Below are 17172 nucleotides of genomic sequence, written 5' to 3'. Positions count from 1 at the left end.
GCGACAGGCTCATGTCGGCCATGCACTCTCAGCTATCGTTGCAGCCCTGACTGTTTGATACTTTTGTTTGCGCCTGTGTACCCTCCTCGATGCCTGCCTTACACAACCCCTCATTTTGGTAGCGATCGCACCCCCGCAACTCACCTCACCAACACCATCGTGGCCAAACACCCGAGTCACATCTCCCGCCGCTCGCCGTGCGCGCAACATCGTGGCCATGGAGCGGATACGCATCAGCAAGGTATGTGCCTCAGTCTGTCTAGACTTGCACAACCTAACCAGCACTGCAGGTGGAGGGTGTATACCTTCTCCGCAGAGGTACACGCTTTGATGGCACGCTACATCTCATGCCCCATCACCTTGTCTTCAGCTACCTTCCTAGCCCTCCCGCAGATGCCCCTCCAAACTCGAAGCCTCCGCGGCAAAAAGAAGTCTGGATAACGTATCCAATGATAAACTACTGCGTCCTTAAACCGTGTCCTCCTGTCCTTCGCCAGGAGTCCTCGATCCGCATCCGATGCCGTGACTTCACATTCTTTGCCTTCTTCTTCCCCGACGAAAAGAAAGCACGCGATGTATACGAGAGCATACGTGCTTTGTCATGCAAGATCGGAAGGCTGGATAAACTCTTGGCTTTCAGCTACCAGCCGAAGCCTCCAGAAGACAAGCAGGACGGCTGGAGCATCTATGATGCACGCCGCGAGTGGAGACGTCTGGGGATCAGCTCAAAAGATACGGAGAAGGGCTGGCGCATATCAGAAGTGAATATTGAATACAAGGTACTTGTCATGCGACAACCGTGGCTGGGAAAATCTCTTGACGAATGGCACAGTATTCCGCGACATATCCCGCTCTGATCGTCGTTCCTACCGCTGTGTCTGATAGTGTTCTCCGATACGCCGGCGAATACCGCTCACGGCAACGCATTCCTGCCCTCGTCTATCGTCACCCCATTAACAACTGCTCCATAACGCGCAGTTCACAACCCACACCTGGGCTCCGTGGAAATCGAAATGCTCAAGACGAGCGGCTTGTGGCGGCTATCTGGGCAACCAACCGTGGGTGGAAGCCGATAACTACCCCTTCTGGCTCGGTGGAGTTCACTCCAGATACGAGTGTTGTAAACCTAAGTGAATCTAGTGCTAGTAGTTCCTTCGTTGGTGCAGGAGATGGGTCGGAAAATACAGGGAAACCCACTGTCGACGATCTGACCGCTTCGTCAGAATCCGACGCCGACCTACCTAGAGTGTATGGAGCCCAACAGCGAAATCTGATTGTCGATGCCAGACCGACAGTGAACGCATATGCGATGCAGGCTGTTGGACTAGGCTCGGAGAGAATGGACCACTACCCTGGTGCAGAGAAGGCTTATCTTGGGATTGACAATATCCACGTTATGCGCAAGTCTTTGGATATGGTGGTGGAAGCTCTGAAGGAATCAGATCTAGTTCCATTTCCCCCAAACAGACAGCTACTAGCTAAGAGCAACTGGATCAAACACATAGCCAATATCTTGGATGGTACTGCATTGATTGCTCGTACAGTAGGAATCATGCATTCGCACGTCCTGATTCACTGCTCAGACGGATGGGATCGTACAAGCCAGCTGAGCGCACTCAGTCAGATACTGCTAGACCCATACTACAGGACACTGGAAGGCTTCATTGTTCTCGTGGAAAAGGACTGGTTATCTTTTGGACACATGTTTCGACACCGGTCGGGATTTTTGAGCCATGAGAAATGGTTCACTATCGAAAACGAGAAAATCGAACGAAAGTACGATGGTCCAGGGGCTGCCAATGCCTTTGAGAATGCCCTTCGGGGTGCGCGAGGTCTCTTCAACCGCCATAATGAGTCCAACGAATCGCTCAACCAGCTCCCGGAAACTAACCTTCCAGATACTGTTCCAGACATCCCCGATGCTCCTCCATTAAAGTCCGTACCGACTGGTGCGGCAGAAGAGCATCGAGTTACCAAGGTCAACGAGCTATCGCCTGTCTTCCACCAATTTCTCGACTGCGTTTACCAACTACACTATCAGCATCCCACACGATTTGAGTTCAATGAGCGCTTCCTAAGACGCTTACTGTACCATTTGTACTCCTGCCAGTATGGCACCTTTCTTTTCGACAATGAGAAAGAGCGTGTCGAAACAAGGGCTAAAGAGCGAACAAGAAGTGTATGGGATTATTTCCTATGTCGGAAACAAGAGTTTATGAACCCCAAGTATGATCCGGAAATAGATGACGCCGTTCGTGGTAAGGAAAGAATGATCTTTCCCCGAAAAGGTGAAGCAAGGTGGTGGGCTGAGTGTTTTGGTCGTACTGATGAGGAGATGAACGTCTTTGGTCCCCAGGCACCCCCCAGCCTAACGCCACAAACGAGCAATGCAAGTCACGACAGAAGTGGCACTAGCACACCAATTATCCATGAACATATTGTCACTGGTACTGAAACCGCGGAATCTGCGACGGGTGCTGGCGCGGCGGTCCATCCTCCACGTACAAATGCCGTCGGTGACCGCTCTCCCAGGACTTCTAGCACACCTAAACCGCTTGACACTGCCGCTGCACTCGGACAGGACCTGAGACAAGGAGTAATAGCGAGCTTCGAGAGGCTGGGTATTACTGGGAATTCAAACACCAGTAAGGGAACAAGTCCGTCCGAAGAAAGATCGAGCGAAGAGCTTGTAAAAGAAGCAGTCAAACCGAGTTCACAGTTGAGCGTAGACCAGGTAGCAGTAGAGAAGGCGGAAGAAGTTGCAAAGGAGTCTGACGTAGGACTTTCTGGACAACCCACAGAGGAGAATACAAAGAATGGTGTTGGAGAAACAGCAGAGAAACCTGCAGAACAACAGCCGGCTCAAGATCCAAGTCTTGGTCTAGGTCTTGGGGCCAACATTATCGAAAAACAAGCCGAGAATAGGAGCCGGAGCCGCAAGCCAAGTCACAATCCAGAGGCTAAGGAGGTTGAGATTGAGATGCAATAACGTCAATGAAAGGTAGCTGGTCGATGAAGGAGCTTATCATGATGAATACATTAAATGATACCCAGTAGTTTCGGATCGCAAGAATCTTAGATTGTGAATTCGTATCACACTGAACATGTTGGACACAGCTCGAGCAAATATGGTAGGCAATGTACAAGTATTATGTGATGTTGCAACAATCATGAAAAACAATAGTCTGCAAACTTGTTGATTTTGGCAGAGTCCATGCCGACTTTCGCTCAGCATTTCATTCTCGGTCTATGTACAGAGATACCCAGCAATATTTCATCCAGGCACTCTAGTGTGTTTCTCATTACATAGACCTCCCAGGTTTGTAGACTCCCACTCTCGTCGCACAGCCCAAGCAAATCACCGGGAAGCTCGTTGGATGGTATTCACCGTGCTTAGATCTGGAGGCGCTCGACCTTGTCCTTGAGGGTGCGGATCTGGCCCATCAAGTCCTGTGTCTTGTTAGTACATGTAGATTCCTTGCGATTATCTATTTTGTCAACTTACAGAGGCTTCGTTTGTCGTGATGCTGGCGGCGATAACGGGCCTGGCAACGCCACAAGCACGGCCGAGAGCCATCTTGGAAGGAACGTAGACGTATGGCACGTTCTTGTCCTCGCAAAGCAGAGGCAGGTGCAGAAGGATGGCGAGAGGGGAGGTGTCGGCAGCGAGGATGATCAGCTCACTGATACCACGGTTGAGGGTCCTAAAACGCTGATTGTTAGTCATTGCGCTTGATTCTTCGACAGTCACATCGGGTATGCATACTTGGTAGCTTCGTTGGCACCCTTCTTCAGCTGCCTGTAGTGGGTAGCCTGCTGAACAAGGTCGAGAATCTCTTGCGACAAGGCCTGGTCAGCCTGGGGCCATGCGGCGCTGTTGTCTTCGGCCATTTCGAAGGTTGCGATAGATAGTAAAGGGTTGAGAGAAGGGTTCACTGCTGAAGCTCGTCCGAAGGGGGATTCCTATGCTTGGTTAGCCTGTGCGACTTGCGCACTAAGTAGGCGACTTACACTGCTCGCTCGCCCGGGAGATATTTGTCGGTGAAGATGGTGGATAGTTCAAAGATGTTGGAGCTTGTAGAAAATCAAAAAAAGTTCCTAGGACGATCGCCTTGGCGGGTCTCACGTGCGGCACTAGTGGGGCGGGCGCTTCTCCGCTTTGGGATAAAAATGATGGAGGCTGAATCTGAAGTCACGTTATTTCCATTACCCTGTTCGTATGCAGATGCGTTATGTCATATCACCCTATCACTAACAGACTAAACTCATCTCACTAACTACGGCGCTGTACAACTCGTACAGCCTGCCTCTAGCTTCTCTTATTGTCTACATTAAATTATCAGCTCTACAGCGTGCGCAAAACACCTACAAAGTTAGCTTTTTTTCGTCTATACACTATATCTTCTCTATTAATAACACTCTTAGCGTAGCCGTGGCTATCACGTAGCTGCGCTTAACACCTTAAACAAGGCAGCCTAGGCCATAGTGCGCTGCATCCTACTTGATAATAATATCTAATTAATTTTATTTTTCTGGCACATACGTCCATAGATTTCTGGCCCAGGGAAACCCGTTTGATCTTCCGTACTTAAGCAGTTAATCGGCGGATTAGTAGCTAGGTAGGTGACTACTAGCGAATACCCGCTGTCGTATGTTTTTGTTTTGCAATTTTTTATTTTTGCCCACTTCGCCTGTCATGTGGGTATGGGCCTTGGCATTTGGACACTCGTAGGGATTGAAGCGCACAATTCTGTTGAACACGAATTAAACTGCGCAGCATGCACTTGAGTTTTCTTAGTTCTCTAGTAACTTGGACTGATGTTGTTATAATAATCTACGCACTATCGCTTTTTGTGATTGCACATGTCGCAATGCGGAAAAGTATAGAAACTTGGCGTTCTGCTATTGCACTGCAATTATTTCGGTCAACTTTAAGGAACTATATCGTATAGTAAATCTCCCACAGAAAGATTTGGATGAGTTTTCATGTACCCCTTCGTTTGTCTTACGAATATCTTCCAAGAACCTACCCATTGTACCTGGCTCGCTTTAGGTAGCATAAGTAGCCGCCCATGAAAAATCTCAATTTAGTTGCACCAACGTTGAGGCATTATCGAGAGGGCTCGGTGGGAATATGAAGCAACATGGACTCTGGCCTTTGCTACAAAATGGCAGTCAATCTGAAAATCAGGGGGTTGGGGTTGAGGTTGGCATCACGTTAGTGTATTTTTTTTTCACAAGTGGAAGAGCGCAAGAAAATCGTGTATTTTGCTCTGTATTTCGAAATCGATATGACACGTTACTGCCCATAAACCTCGTGTTGTTGGGTAAGAGGGTAGTGTACAAGTTGCTGAACTGGGTTGTGGTAGGTGTATCGGTTGATGAGAGGAATAATGTGGCAGAAAAAAAGTTTGAGAAAGACAAATTCTTGGGTTCTGATCAGTATGGATGAATATTGTTCTGCTTAGCAGCTGTTTTTGATATCTTATGGTCAGAATAGTGATTGCGCTGGAGTAGTGTGACGTTAGTTTAGTTATCGTGACGTGCCTTGGAGTACCTTGGGTCATAGCTGCGGACTTTTCTCTGTGATATTTTCTTCTACATGTGCATTACACATGTAGAGTTTCATCTTCATTAGAATTGGTGGGAAGAGAGTGAAGTGTGGGGTCGGATGTGGTAGGTAAACAGGGTGTGGATTGAGAATGTAAACAGTTTGTTATGGGGTAGGTTATATACCTACCCTATCTTAGCTTAGTAAGAGAACGGACACTATAAGTGGACACTCAACCTTCGCTACTTTATATAGACCTAAGCAATACAATAACCTTTGGCTCCTAACAGTATCCTGAAAGGCCTAGCCCATAACACAGTTTAGATACCTACCAGGATGTTTTTTTGACATTAAATGATGGAATTTACTAAGGAATGTTACTAGTGGCGTATATTACTGCATGTTTGCATCAAACAGATGCATTGCTATTAAGATTGAGCTCTCGACTGGGAATCCCGCAACAGGGTATGAGAGTAAGACAACGGTTATTGTTACTGATCTTAGCATCTAATAAAACTTCCATAAGGCAGACTGTAATATTAACAAGTTGCCATACTACTGTCTAAGAAATGGAGAAATGAAATTCCTGATAACTACTGTATGTGTCAAACACACGTAGTTTGTCGTACAAATACCATGGTCCAAAAGTAGGATTCTAGACAAGCTGATCTAAATTCGACAGCTTAACTACTGTATACTTGAATTGCTCAAGTATTTATAAGTCAAACGCAACCACTGAAGCCCAGTAATAAAACCCACAAGAGCCATATTCCAACTAAGACATTTCATCGAGACATGTCGACATGGAACAACAACACCTCTAGAACAGCCAATGAAAACAAAGAAAAGGGACAACAGAGTATTCTAGCCCTCTATCAAAAAGCGGTTGTAAAATGACGATCGACCCGACCCCCACACCGCACAGTCTACATAACGCTCATCCTCAACCACATCTACCGGTGGTTGCCACTTAAATCTCCTCGTCCTTCAAATAACCCATCAATCATAATTTCTCAAAGAAACAAAAAAAAACGGAAAGACGCATCAAACCTCAAAAAGCTGTCTTTTCTCTCCCCCAACTTTCCTTTATCAAAAAACTATAACAGCAACAACTATTACACGAAAAAAAAGGGGACACTGGCCACCCCTCGCCCCGTGAGGCTAGGCCAAGTTAAAGTACACTATTCCAAATAGCCCAGCCCTACATAAAGTACACCAACGGTTGAATACACGCTTGAATTCTTGAGTAGTACCGGGTATTTTACCAGTCCACATTTGCATAAAAATCCGCAATTAATAGCAACACACTACTTCCCAACGCGGCGGTGTTACACGGACCAAAATCCAACAGCAACTGTTTAATTCGCATTGTCTCTTTTTGAAGTCCCCCCCCCTCCCAAATTTTACCCAAATTAGTTCTGGGGGATGTAAGTAGTAGTTCAGGGTATTCTTGCAACTAAGAAAAACCCCCAACCTCCCAAATTTTACCCAAATTAGTTCTGGGGGATGTAAGTAGTAGTTCAGGGTATTCTTGCAACTAAGAAAAACCCCCAACCTCCCAAATTTGTACACACACACACACACACACACACACACAGCTTACGAACGGAAATATATCATCATCATCATCATCCTTATAAGGATAGCTTTTACTTAACCTACTGTACAAGGCTAGTATCTTCGGGAGTTTAATCCCCACACTTTACGGGAGTGTGGAGAGAGAGAGAGAGAGGGAGAGAAAGATGGCACGTGCGGAAAATCGGTACGGGCTTGTACGATATACATGTACGAGACTTAGAAAAGTAAAACAAACATAAGCTCCGAATATCTTCGGTACGGGCTAACTGGCAGGCTCCCCCCCCCCTTCCGCGCGGCTAAATCTGGGGGGAAAGGGAGGGAAGGGGGGTAAGGATATTAAATGGAAGGTGGGGGAGGTCAGGTGAGTTTCAGAATGGCGTGCCTTGTGGTACGATTTGCTTCGTGGGGGTTCTTTTTTTCTTTCTTTTCTCTTTCAGAATAACGAGTGTGAGGGGTTTCGGTATGGTGGGAGGAGGAGAGCTTTTGAAGCAACGTGTAGTTTGCTGCTTGATAGAAGGAGGATAAGTGATCCAGAGAGGGAAAAGATTTTATTGTTTTGGAAAAGCAAGGCAAATAGTGGGGGGGGGGCATTTTGTAACTACATCACGAAGTCGACGTCCAAAATCACGCCAGTCAAATCAAGCTTTGTACCAAAACTCCCCAGGAAGGGACGGTGGAAAAAAAAAGCCATGTTACTTGTCGCGTGGCAGGTCTGACTCGCATGCTTCCCATCGCTCAGGGAGAAAGAACGGGTGGTATGTGAGTACATGCCTCAACCCACGCTGGCAGAATCGCCCAGCACAGTGACCACGCACAGGGGTACCATGTGTGATGCACAAAGTGGATACTACTCTCCATATGTGCCGACGTTACGCCTCTCCCGTCGAGGCGGAAGATCGACTCAAGGTCTTAGCGAACAAAAAAAGCATTCACGCGGGAATGAGAAGGAGGGGCCCCATGGAATTGAGACAAGGCAAACCCAAGGGGAGTGACCTTGTCTCGCCAAGGGCTGGACTAGGAAGGGGGGACAGCAGTTGGTCTATGTAAGACGATCACAGGACTAGAGAATAGAAACCCGGTCGGAGCTGAGATGTGCTGGTAGTAAATATATTAGCCTATCCGTTCTGTCGGAGTGGATTCACCCGAGTCCGGTCGCGGGAACAGGCTAAAGACAGTCCGAACGGGGGGCTTTTTTTCTTGCTTCGATCTTCGCATGCCCCTTCCTAGGGGTTCTGCAGGGCGCCACGTTGTTGGGAGACACTAAAAGGGCTTGCCCTAGCATGGATCTGACAGATCCGGCGATCGCTCAAAACCCGGTCGTGAAAGTGGAGTCCATTCACGCATGGGTCAGTGCGACCGGAAAATACGCCATGATACTTACACTGCACCATGTCGCCGATCTGGGGGTTACATGTATATAGTAATTGCGTGTTTCATGGCTGGAGTCAAGCAGGGATGAGTAGGAGCAGGGGGGCCACTCGGTTGGTGGTGGAGGAAGTTCTGCTCCAATGAATAGTATAGTACGGATTTTACTACATAAATACCAGCGCGATCTACTTTAGCGACCAGACGCCGTTTTCTTCAATGATATCGATAGGACGGTTTTCGTCCAGAGATCTTCGGCCGGCCTCCAGAATGGCTGTTGTCGCAATGGTGTTCTTCAAAGTCGGTAGTGGCCGCGCATCCAATTCTTCGAGAGTGATTTCACCCGCGTTAAGCTTGTTGACGGCGTCAACAAACTTTTCAAATGAAATGTATCCGTAGCCAATTTGGCCTGCAAAGTTGCCCTCTTCATCAGGAGCGTACTTCATGTAGAATCTGTAGCTGGTCAGTACGCGAATCGGGGGCTTCTCCGTGTTCACTCAAACTTACGGGTTGTACCACAGCAAGCCAGTCTCGTCATCAGTGACGTCGTAACCACGCTTAGCCTGGTTGACGCGGATTTCTCCGGTGGATGCCATGTAATGGAAATACTGATTTGAGTGCACACCTGCCTTTTGTGGTGCTGCCCAGCCAGCTGTGTAGACACCAGTTCCGACTTTGCTCGGGTCATCTTTCTTCACCCAGTTGGTGAGCAATGTGATGGTATCCTCGGTAGCAGGATCGCAGCCCAGGCCGGTAGCAATTCCCTTTGCTGCACTCGCCATGACACGTACTGGTTTCCAACCAGGGACCATGGACTCGTTGATGTCAATGTGGTGAGAGTTGAGGTAGTAGGAAATGTCGGAATCCACACCGGCCCATGCTTTGAAAGTCTCTAGCTGGCTCCTGGGGGTCTAATTAGATACTGTTTACGTCCTACGGCAAACTGAAAAATCAAGGCGGAAGAGAAACATACTTTGGCTGGCTCATGTACGAGTAAAAGTAGTTGAAATCACCCAGCTTCTGTGCCCTGAAGCGCGCATCAGCGTACGCAGGGTCGTATCGCTTGTGGTGCTCAATGTAGACAAATACATTGTGCTTCTTTGCTGCCTCGAGGAGTTTCTGGTGGTGTTCTAGCGACTTGACTGCGGGCTTTGTGATGAGAACATGGATTCCACGCTCAATGGCGTAAAGGGCAATGGGGTAGTGAGTGGTGTCGGGCGTAAAGATGGTAACTAACTGACGTCAGCGTTATTGCAGGGGTAATTCTACTATCAACTCGCAACTCACTCGCACTGCCTTTTGGGAGCGCATCAATCGCCGCCTTGTAGGCATTTGGGTCCGTCTTGCCCTCTTTTGGAAACTCCTCAAAAGACACGTCCAGATTGTTGTATGCCTCGGAAATGTTCTTTTTCAGATGCTCACCTGACGTCAAATCAGCGCCTTGCATACGGGGCATATGCAGTCCGGGCAGCCTTGTTACTTACGGATTGCAGGGAATTTGCCACCCGATGTGCCGACCATGGACAGTTTGCCCACCTTGCCGCGTCTTCGGAGGTCAAACAGTGTCAAACCTACGACACCAACCTTTTTGTCAGATTTGGAGGCACCGCCTCCGACGAATCCGGTCGTGTACTCTCCAGTACCGACCTAGATGATGCATTAGTGTATAGTTTCGCTAAATTGATTGCGATCATACGAAAGTGCTTGAGGGGGCGCGACGAATAAAGCCGCATGCAGCTTTCAGTATTGCATGACATGTCACGAGCTCGAGAGCAAGACGTGATGGGATAAGAGGGAGAAGGAGGTGAAAAGCAAACGTATTGCCAACAAGTGACTAGTAGCAAACTTACCATGAGAACTTCTACCGGCGCCATGATGAATGTTTGTTCTGATGGTGAAATAGATAGCCCGACCAGGAAATTGTGGGCAATTCCAGCAACTCCAGCAGTATCAGTCTATCCAGGGACTCGAGAGAGGAAAAAAAAGAGGGACCAGATGAGGGCTTAATTTGAAGAGCTGTCTGTAACCAATACCCGACACATGGCCTCATCGGCATTTGAATGCATGTCTAGATGGCGGAAGATATATCGCCAAGCAGCGCGATGAGGGGCACGAGGGGCACGAGGGGCGCGCGTATTGTGGCCACAGCCGCGGCCGGATGAGGTTAGAGCGTGCTGCTGTTCGTGGGGCTGAATGCGCTGTACTGTATGGATGAAAAGAGGAGGCCCTGCAACGGCGGGATTTTTTTTGTTTTGCTGCTTGTGCATAGTAGTGCGGTATGATGGACTCTCGTCGGACAAATAGGATCCGCGTCAGCCCACAAGCATTGGGCTGGGTGGCTGGGTGTCAGCGGCGGAGGGGGATTAATGTTGTATACGTAGTATATGTGTGTGTGTGCAGTACCGGTAGTGCTCCGAGGGTGGTGGGGAGGGGGGCCTTGCAAAGTTTCCCCAGGGCCAAGCACAGAACCCCCACGTTGACCACGACGGCCGCCATTGGTGGAAGAACATCACTGTAGCATTTCAGGGCAGACGTCGGGGGATGGCGAGACTGCGTCTGGCATGCCACCTTGTCTTGAGCTGCCGCATGATTCCACCCGACAGCCGCCGTGTTAGTCACTACTATACAAATGACCGCATTCTGTTCCCGCCCTTCGCGCTCATGTAGCCCGAAAGCCGTCAGATGGCCCACCGCGCTGCCCCCTGGGAGTCTGATGCTGTCACTGCTACAGGCGAATGGAGGACGCGCAATCAGCGAGATATTGACCACGGTACCACGATTAGATTCTGCCGCTCTTAGCTCTTCTGGCCTCTAATGCACCGACTGTCTCCATCTCGCTGTAATATTAAAGCTGACCAGACCCGTGGCCCTGCCACAGTGGCTGCTAGTTTTTTTCTGCTCGTCCAAACCCTGTATTGCTATCTATTCATCACTATCTATACGTATATACGTGTATATATACATATATAAATCCCTCTCTTCTTCTTTGCCGTTTACGTGCATCCTGATTTGATTTGCCCCCCTCTGTAGCAGTCATGACATCCAACGGTAACGGCACCAATGGCCACACCAAGCAACGCACGCCTCTCCGGCCAGGCATCTACTCGCCTACCATGACTTTTTTCCACCCAGAGACCGAGGAGCTAGACATTCCAGTTATCAAGAAGCACGCAGTACGACTTGCCGAGGCCGGCCTTGTCGGTCTGGTCACCATGGGATCGAACGGAGAGGCCGTGCACCTATCGCGAGCCGAAAAGACTGCAGTCACTCGAGCCACACGTGAGGCTCTTGACGAGGCTGGCTACCAAAATGTGCCCGTCATTGTAGGCGCATCCGAGCACGGCATCCAGCTCACCATTGAGCTGTGCAAGGAGGCCGAGGCCGCTGGCGGCGAATATGCCCTCATTCTACCGCCCAGCTACTACCGCTACGCCATAGATGAAGACGCCATCTATGAGTACTTTACCAAAGTGGCCGACGGCTCACCCATCCCTATTATGCTCTACAACTATCCAGGCGCCGTAGCCGGCATCGACATGGACAGCGATCTCCTCATCAAGCTCGCCAAGCACCCCAACATTGTCGGCACAAAATTCACCTGCGGCAACACAGGCAAGCTCACACGCGTGGCTCTGGCCACCAATGCTTGCACGGCCAAGTCCAACAGCGGTGGCTACATGGCTTTTGGCGGCATGGCCGACTTCACCGCCCAAACCGCTGCCAGCGGCGGCTCAGGCATCATTGCCGGCGGTGCAAACGTTATTCCCAAGACGTGCGTCAAGGTGTGGAATCTCTGGGCAGAAGGCAAGTACGAAGAAGCCTTTGAGCTGCAAAAGGTCCTCAGCAAGGGCGATTGGGTCTTGACCAAAGCCGCTATCCCCGGCACAAAGTCTGCCATTCAGTCATATTACGGCTACGGCGGCTATCCTCGCAAGCCGCTCAAGAGGCTGTCGCAGGAAAAGGTTGATGCTGTTGCCGAGGGAATCAAGGAGGTTATGGAGGTGGAAAAGAGTTTATAATTCTAGTTGTCTGGGGAGAAAAGAAAAATAGATATCCATTTCTTGTTTTTTTTCTCTTCTTCTTCTTCTTCTTCTTCTTCATGTGTTATGTTGGTGTTAGTCTCCTTTGCATGTCCCCTTTGTTCCTGCTGCCCTCGAGATACAACACACTACATTCACCAGAACCCAGCACTACTAGCGTCACACAACTAGTGCGCGATGTTTTAATTTTAAAAAAAAAGAAAGTGGCACCTGCTACTAGTAGACCCTGAAGGGGCCCCGAAAATGCCCATTAGTTTCCTCTTTTTTTCTTCTTTTGGCTCTTTAGTCCATGGCGCCTTCCATGTCACATTCGCTGCCCATCAGTCAACTAAAAAAACACTGTCTCCTCTGGTCGACACTACGTCGGCGCCTTGACCCAATACAGAAGCTGCACCGACCACGCTAAGGACTATCTTCTGAGCATGAGTGTCCCTTCGCTGGCTAGCCTCAGACCCTGATTCATGACACCGCACCCCCATGTAACCCACCCAGCGCACATCTGGGGGAAACGGCCGTAACAGTATGTTTCGCTTCCTTGTTCCCTCATTAGCTTACTCTGATTGGTGGGCACGAGCAAATGGGTGGTACAAGAAAGGCAATCGAGATCAGAAAAAGTCAAAATACGAGGCATCGATACCCGTTTGTTTTGCTTGATTGCATTGCTCCTGAATCGCTTCAAGGAAGAGAGAAGAAAGAATAAAAAACATTACGAAGCAAAAAAAAAGGATTTGAGTGTACAAGTCGGGTCGTAATGAAGCGAAGCGCGCCTTTTTTTAGTTTTCCATGCCATCGTAACCCCGTGCAGTTTCCCCCAAATAGTCGTAATCGTACAGATCCCTAAGTAATAGTAGTGTTTTAGCCAAACCAGAATCCGTCCAGTTTGCTCCCTGACGCCGGAAATTGACTTGCTTAATGCAGCCCAAACCCATCTAAATTGCTAGACCGTTGCCTAAACTGGTCCATCGGTATAGCGAGAGCACCTCTCTCCGTTTAGCTGGTGTCATCTCCCTCGCATGACCATGGCCCTTGATTTGAGCCAATGTGGATATCATAACTTTCCGGAAGTTACGCTGTGCGAAGTCAGTATCCTGCAGATTGGACGAATTACGAAAACGGCTTACCTGATACTCTGTATTGAGTGTCACCACAGCGGCTTCGTGCGCCCGTACAATTGTTTCGCAGGCACGAATCACGTTCTCGTTGGTCTCGGTCGATAGCTTGTCGGCCAAAAGCAAGAGAATCAAGCTTCCTTGGAGCAGATACTGTTGATTGGTTAGCCCGATTTTCTACAAAAAAAAACACGATGCAATAAGATTAGGGCTGGCCGTCTCTGAAACTGCCAAACTCCATCAAATTAACACGGAGTGTCACTTACCATGCCGAACAAGTAGGGCATAAATGATAGGTCCGGATCGACATCCAGAATTACGTCGACTGCATGGGCGGCTGTGATGGCGTTCGAAGTCGCGGCGAGGAAAGACGGTGAGCACACCCACATGTTGTCGTCTTCCAAAAGCGCTACTGGATCCCATTTGCCGTGCAACAGAATATGAAGCACGTGCATGATGTGTGTGGCGTATGCGGCAACCTTTTTTGTTTGGTGAATCCATTCGGCTCGAACCGGATCCGGTGTAGTGTTTGGTTGTGCTTCCTCATTCGGGCCGCAGCCGTATTGCGCTTTGAACTCCTCAATACTGTACGCGTATCGCTCCAATTGGCGGGTAATTTCCGCCTCATGAAGTTCCCAAGATGACCGCTGACCGAATCTTGGGTGGTTCTTTTGCGCGTTCAAATCTACAATATCGCCGAGGATTGTCATCAGTGGCAGGAAGAAGCCAAACACATCGTGTCTGCATCACGTTAGTACTGCTCAAATGACAAATCACAGAAAATGACATGTCGGAAATATATCAGGCAAGGGGATTGTACGTACGATGTGCACTGGAAGTTGAGCCCCCGCTTCCGTGGTCCTGCGTGTCCAGTGTAGAATTCGCCCTGTTGCCAAAGAGTGTCGGGAACTGGTTGAAATAGATCCTCGCACTCATTGTCGAGCATGGCCAGCGGGCGGTTATAGCAGAGTCCAAGATGTCGATCAACCATGTAAAGCAGCCACCACAGCCGCCGCCTCTCCTCTTTCATTTCTTCGATGATGGCTGCAGCTGGGGTACCTGCAGGCGCTTGAGCACCGGTGCCGTCTGTTACACCAACATCAACTTCTCCATCAGTCGCGTTTCCTTCGTGTTCTTTAGGCGGCTTTTGAGACAGTTCTCGGCCCAGCTTTAGCTCCCTAGCCAGCGACCACGCCGCGTTCCACCACCTCAAAGAAGCTGCCTTGTACTCGCTTGCTGAAGTAACCACTCCGAGGTTGATATATGTAGCAACGTCGTCTAGCGTGCTGGTGGGTGGCAATGCTCCATCTGCTCTTCCGTCATACCTTCCTATTACCCGATCCACGCCAAAAGCGTCATGAGCAGCAGAAGTAACGCCAGGTCCAGGGGTGAAGCCGTGCGAGGACGGAGAATGAACCAAGGGTTTCAATAGTTCGACGGTCAATTTCCACAGTTTTTGGCTAATGATGGCTCTTGCTGAAGGTGATGAGGTGAGATAACTAGCCTCGCTGGTTTGAGCTGCAACCCAGAGCATACTGGCCAGCAGGGCTGGACTGCATCGCCTTGGGTTATGTTGACGCAAAAAGCTCCGTTTCCTAAAGACGGATCCAAGAATGTATGGTGAGACGGGCTCCATGAAGACGGACGAAGAGCTCTGGAAGTAGAATTCGAGGAGATCGCAGGCGGTGGGAATGTTCATGATGCTACCAAGATGTGGTAGCAGCGGCTTCAAAACAGGGTATCTGCAAGAAAGCATGGGGCCGCTGTGCTGTGATGAGTTTGCGCTAACGCCTGACTGTGGCGATCCAGTGTCTGCGGAGCCATAGCTGTGAGGTGAGGATTGGCGTGCAGCTTGTTGGTAGTGCATGTGGTAGGTCATGTTTGCGTATTCAGTGGGGATGGATACTGGAGTGCCATTGGAGCCGGGTATGAGGTGGATGCCTGCTACCTGTCAGTGAATCCAAGCCAATGCAGAGTGCTTTGCATCCATGTGCGCAGTACTCGAGGCTTGGTTGTTCAACATACCATTCATGGCATACATGAGCTCCTCGCGCGGCATCTCAGCATGCATTGGGGGGTAGGCGGCACCGGATCCAAGGAGCAAAGGGTCGATCATCATGTGGTTGACGGGAGGGTCAAACGCGGCGCCAGAATTCAAAGCCTGCCAGTCACCTGTGGGTAAGCCGGTCTTGGTAGATGGGAAATGCTGTACGACGGGTGTGGCTTCTGATTGCGACCACACATCCTCGTCCATTTCGTTCATGACGTTGGGCCTCTCAAAGTAACCGTTGATTCCATTTGGCGTCTGTGGACTACCACCGCCGCCACCGGCAGCGGCCTCCTCTCTTTGCTTTTGGATGTGTCGGGGGACCTAGGGAGGGTGAGTTTTGGGGATGCATGAATGGAGTGGGTGGGCGTGTGTGTGTGTGTGGTCATGCTTACTTTTCCTCTGCGTTTCTTTTCACGGTTGTACTGGCAAACATATTCAAGTTCTATGCAGCGCGAGCATGGTGCCTGACCGTTACACCGTGTGCGCATTCGGTGGCAATGGTCGCATGCACGGCTTACTCTGCGCTTGACTGGTGCTGAGCCTCTTCGCTCAATCTTTGCCGTGTCCTGTGCCGGTGCCGGTGCTGCTGTTGTGGACTCCATGTCTGTGAAGGATGGTCAAGTTGAGAGACGTGAGTCCAGGCGGGAGCCTTTTCTGGTTGCTAGAAAGGGTGGTGAGCAATTGGGAGAGGTCAAGGCGGCAAGGGCACGGAGGCGAACGTACTGAGGCAGACTGTCTGTGTGGCGGCCTCGAGGAAGAGGCGAGAGTTTGTTAGAGGAAAAGCAAAGCGGGAGTGACGTCGGGGAAGAACAGTCGAGGAGGAAGGAATCGGCAGCGGTAAATCTGGGGACAAGCGCGGGTCATGGGATACTTGGGGAGCATATGTGGGCCTGGGACAAAGGTATAGAGCGGTGCTAACTAGTAGGTGCCGAGGAGACAGGCGGGCCAGGACGAGGGCTGCAGCGACGGTTTTGCAGGGTCAGTGTGACGATCTGTGGCTTGAAGATTCCATGCGTCCACGCGGGCTTCGAGAAGCGAAGTCTGGTGTGTAGCAATATCAGAAGACGGAATGTTTAATTCCAACACCCATGCATGGATGTACGGGGGGCGGCCCATTGGCTACGGCAACCAGGCTCTGGGGCAGCTCGTGGCAGGCATCACGACACGGCTGGCAGGGGACCGTTGGCGGCGCAAGAGGGCGCCATTGGAACGGGTAAAACGACATTAGCCGGTGGCTGCTCACCTGCTGTCGAGGGCAAAAAGCGGGGCTGCACCACCACCACCGACGACGCGCCCTCGACTAGCAGCCGACTAGCAGGCACGCACACTGGCAGACTACTGCGGACAGGCGTGCGTACGGTAGCCAGGTAGCCAGGTGAGTGCTACTTACTGCTGGCGTGTACATGGACATGTACTTACTACACAGTACTATTCCAGTCCGTCTGCCCCCCCTCTCTGCTCGCACCCATGTCCCTGTTC

At 50.0% G+C, this 17172-nt stretch overlaps 5 protein-coding genes across 5 annotated transcripts; 2 read left to right on the top strand and 3 right to left on the bottom strand.

The window, feature by feature from the left end:
- Positions 1–217: 217 nt before the first annotated feature.
- On the top strand, positions 218–3156 carry PSV08DRAFT_205766 (protein-tyrosine phosphatase-like protein; the record flags this gene model as incomplete). The annotated part of the gene is made up of 3 exons (XM_014227898.2): positions 218–241; positions 291–779; positions 833–3156. The coding sequence occupies 3 exons, from the start codon at positions 218–220 to the stop codon at positions 2987–2989; spliced, it is 2670 nt and encodes an 889-aa protein (XP_014083373.1). The 3' UTR covers positions 2990–3156.
- Positions 3157–3174: 18 nt separating this feature from the next.
- PSV08DRAFT_410892 (L30e-like protein) lies at positions 3175–4052 on the bottom strand. Its single transcript, XM_014227899.2, has 4 exons — positions 4012–4052; positions 3767–3963; positions 3506–3704; positions 3175–3450 (listed from the first exon to the last, which is right to left on the bottom strand). Exons 2-4 carry the CDS (start codon positions 3889–3891, stop codon positions 3394–3396), a joined length of 381 nt encoding a protein of 126 aa, XP_014083374.1. The 5' UTR covers positions 3892–3963; positions 4012–4052; the 3' UTR covers positions 3175–3393.
- Positions 4053–8226: 4174 nt separating this feature from the next.
- On the bottom strand, positions 8227–10598 carry PSV08DRAFT_312818 (uncharacterized protein). Its single transcript, XM_014227900.1, has 6 exons — positions 10345–10598; positions 9979–10141; positions 9782–9916; positions 9468–9726; positions 9002–9397; positions 8227–8947 (listed from the first exon to the last, which is right to left on the bottom strand). Exons 1-6 carry the CDS (start codon positions 10366–10368, stop codon positions 8683–8685), a joined length of 1242 nt encoding a protein of 413 aa, XP_014083375.1. The 5' UTR covers positions 10369–10598; the 3' UTR covers positions 8227–8682.
- A 1070-nt stretch (positions 10599–11668) lies between these two features.
- On the top strand, positions 11669–12567 carry PSV08DRAFT_312811 (uncharacterized protein). Its single transcript, XM_014227901.1, has one exon. It carries the CDS (start codon positions 11707–11709, stop codon positions 12511–12513), a length of 807 nt encoding a protein of 268 aa, XP_014083376.1. The 5' UTR covers positions 11669–11706; the 3' UTR covers positions 12514–12567.
- Positions 12568–13144: 577 nt separating this feature from the next.
- Positions 13145–16308, bottom strand: PSV08DRAFT_205754 (fungal-specific transcription factor domain-containing protein). The gene is made up of 6 exons (XM_014227902.1): positions 16086–16308; positions 15669–16014; positions 14468–15587; positions 13910–14384; positions 13656–13796; positions 13145–13604 (listed from the first exon to the last, which is right to left on the bottom strand). The coding sequence occupies exons 1-6, from the start codon at positions 16293–16295 to the stop codon at positions 13464–13466; spliced, it is 2433 nt and encodes an 810-aa protein (XP_014083377.1). The 5' UTR covers positions 16296–16308; the 3' UTR covers positions 13145–13463.
- Between the last annotated feature and the right edge of the window lie 864 nt (positions 16309–17172).

The sequence above is a fragment of the Bipolaris maydis genome, assembly GCF_028858645.1.
Source record: "Bipolaris maydis strain C4 unplaced genomic scaffold PSV08scaffold_10, whole genome shotgun sequence".
Taxonomy (NCBI): Eukaryota; Fungi; Ascomycota; class Dothideomycetes; order Pleosporales; family Pleosporaceae; genus Bipolaris; species Bipolaris maydis.
The sequence above is the reverse complement of the archived record's forward strand: the minus strand, read 5'-3'. Positions and strand labels throughout refer to the sequence as shown.

Bases quoted from the DNA above. Each gene is read 5' to 3' on its own strand.
- PSV08DRAFT_410892 (XM_014227899.2), bottom strand. From the start codon at position 3,891: ATGGCCGAAGACAACAGCGCCGCATGGCCCCAGGCTGACCAGGCCTTG. The intron at 3,705-3,766 runs GTATGCATACCC...TCAGCGTTTTAG, and splicing joins GGTGCCAACGAAGCTACCAA to GACCCTCAACCGTGGTATCA. The intron at 3,451-3,505 runs GTAAGTTGACAA...AACAAGACACAG, and splicing joins TCACGACAAACGAAGCCTCT to GACTTGATGGGCCAGATCCG.
- PSV08DRAFT_312818 (XM_014227900.1), bottom strand. From the start codon at position 10,368: ATGGCGCCGGTAGAAGTTCTCATG. The intron at 9,398-9,467 runs GTATGTTTCTCT...TTAGACCCCCAG, and splicing joins TCGTACATGAGCCAGCCAAA to GAGCCAGCTAGAGACTTTCA. The intron at 8,948-9,001 runs GTAAGTTTGAGT...GACCAGCTACAG, and splicing joins GGCTTGCTGTGGTACAACCC to ATTCTACATGAAGTACGCTC.
- PSV08DRAFT_312811 (XM_014227901.1), top strand. From the start codon at position 11,707: ATGGGATCGAACGGAGAGGCCGTGCACCTATCGCGAGCCGAAAAGACT.
- PSV08DRAFT_205754 (XM_014227902.1), bottom strand. From the start codon at position 16,295: ATGGAGTCCACAACAGCAGCACCGGCACCGGCACAGGACACGGCAAAG. The intron at 14,385-14,467 runs GTACGTACAATC...AACGTGATGCAG, and splicing joins CTCAACTTCCAGTGCACATC to ACACGATGTGTTTGGCTTCT. The intron at 13,605-13,655 runs GTAAGCCGTTTT...GACTTCGCACAG, and splicing joins CACTCAATACAGAGTATCAG to CGTAACTTCCGGAAAGTTAT.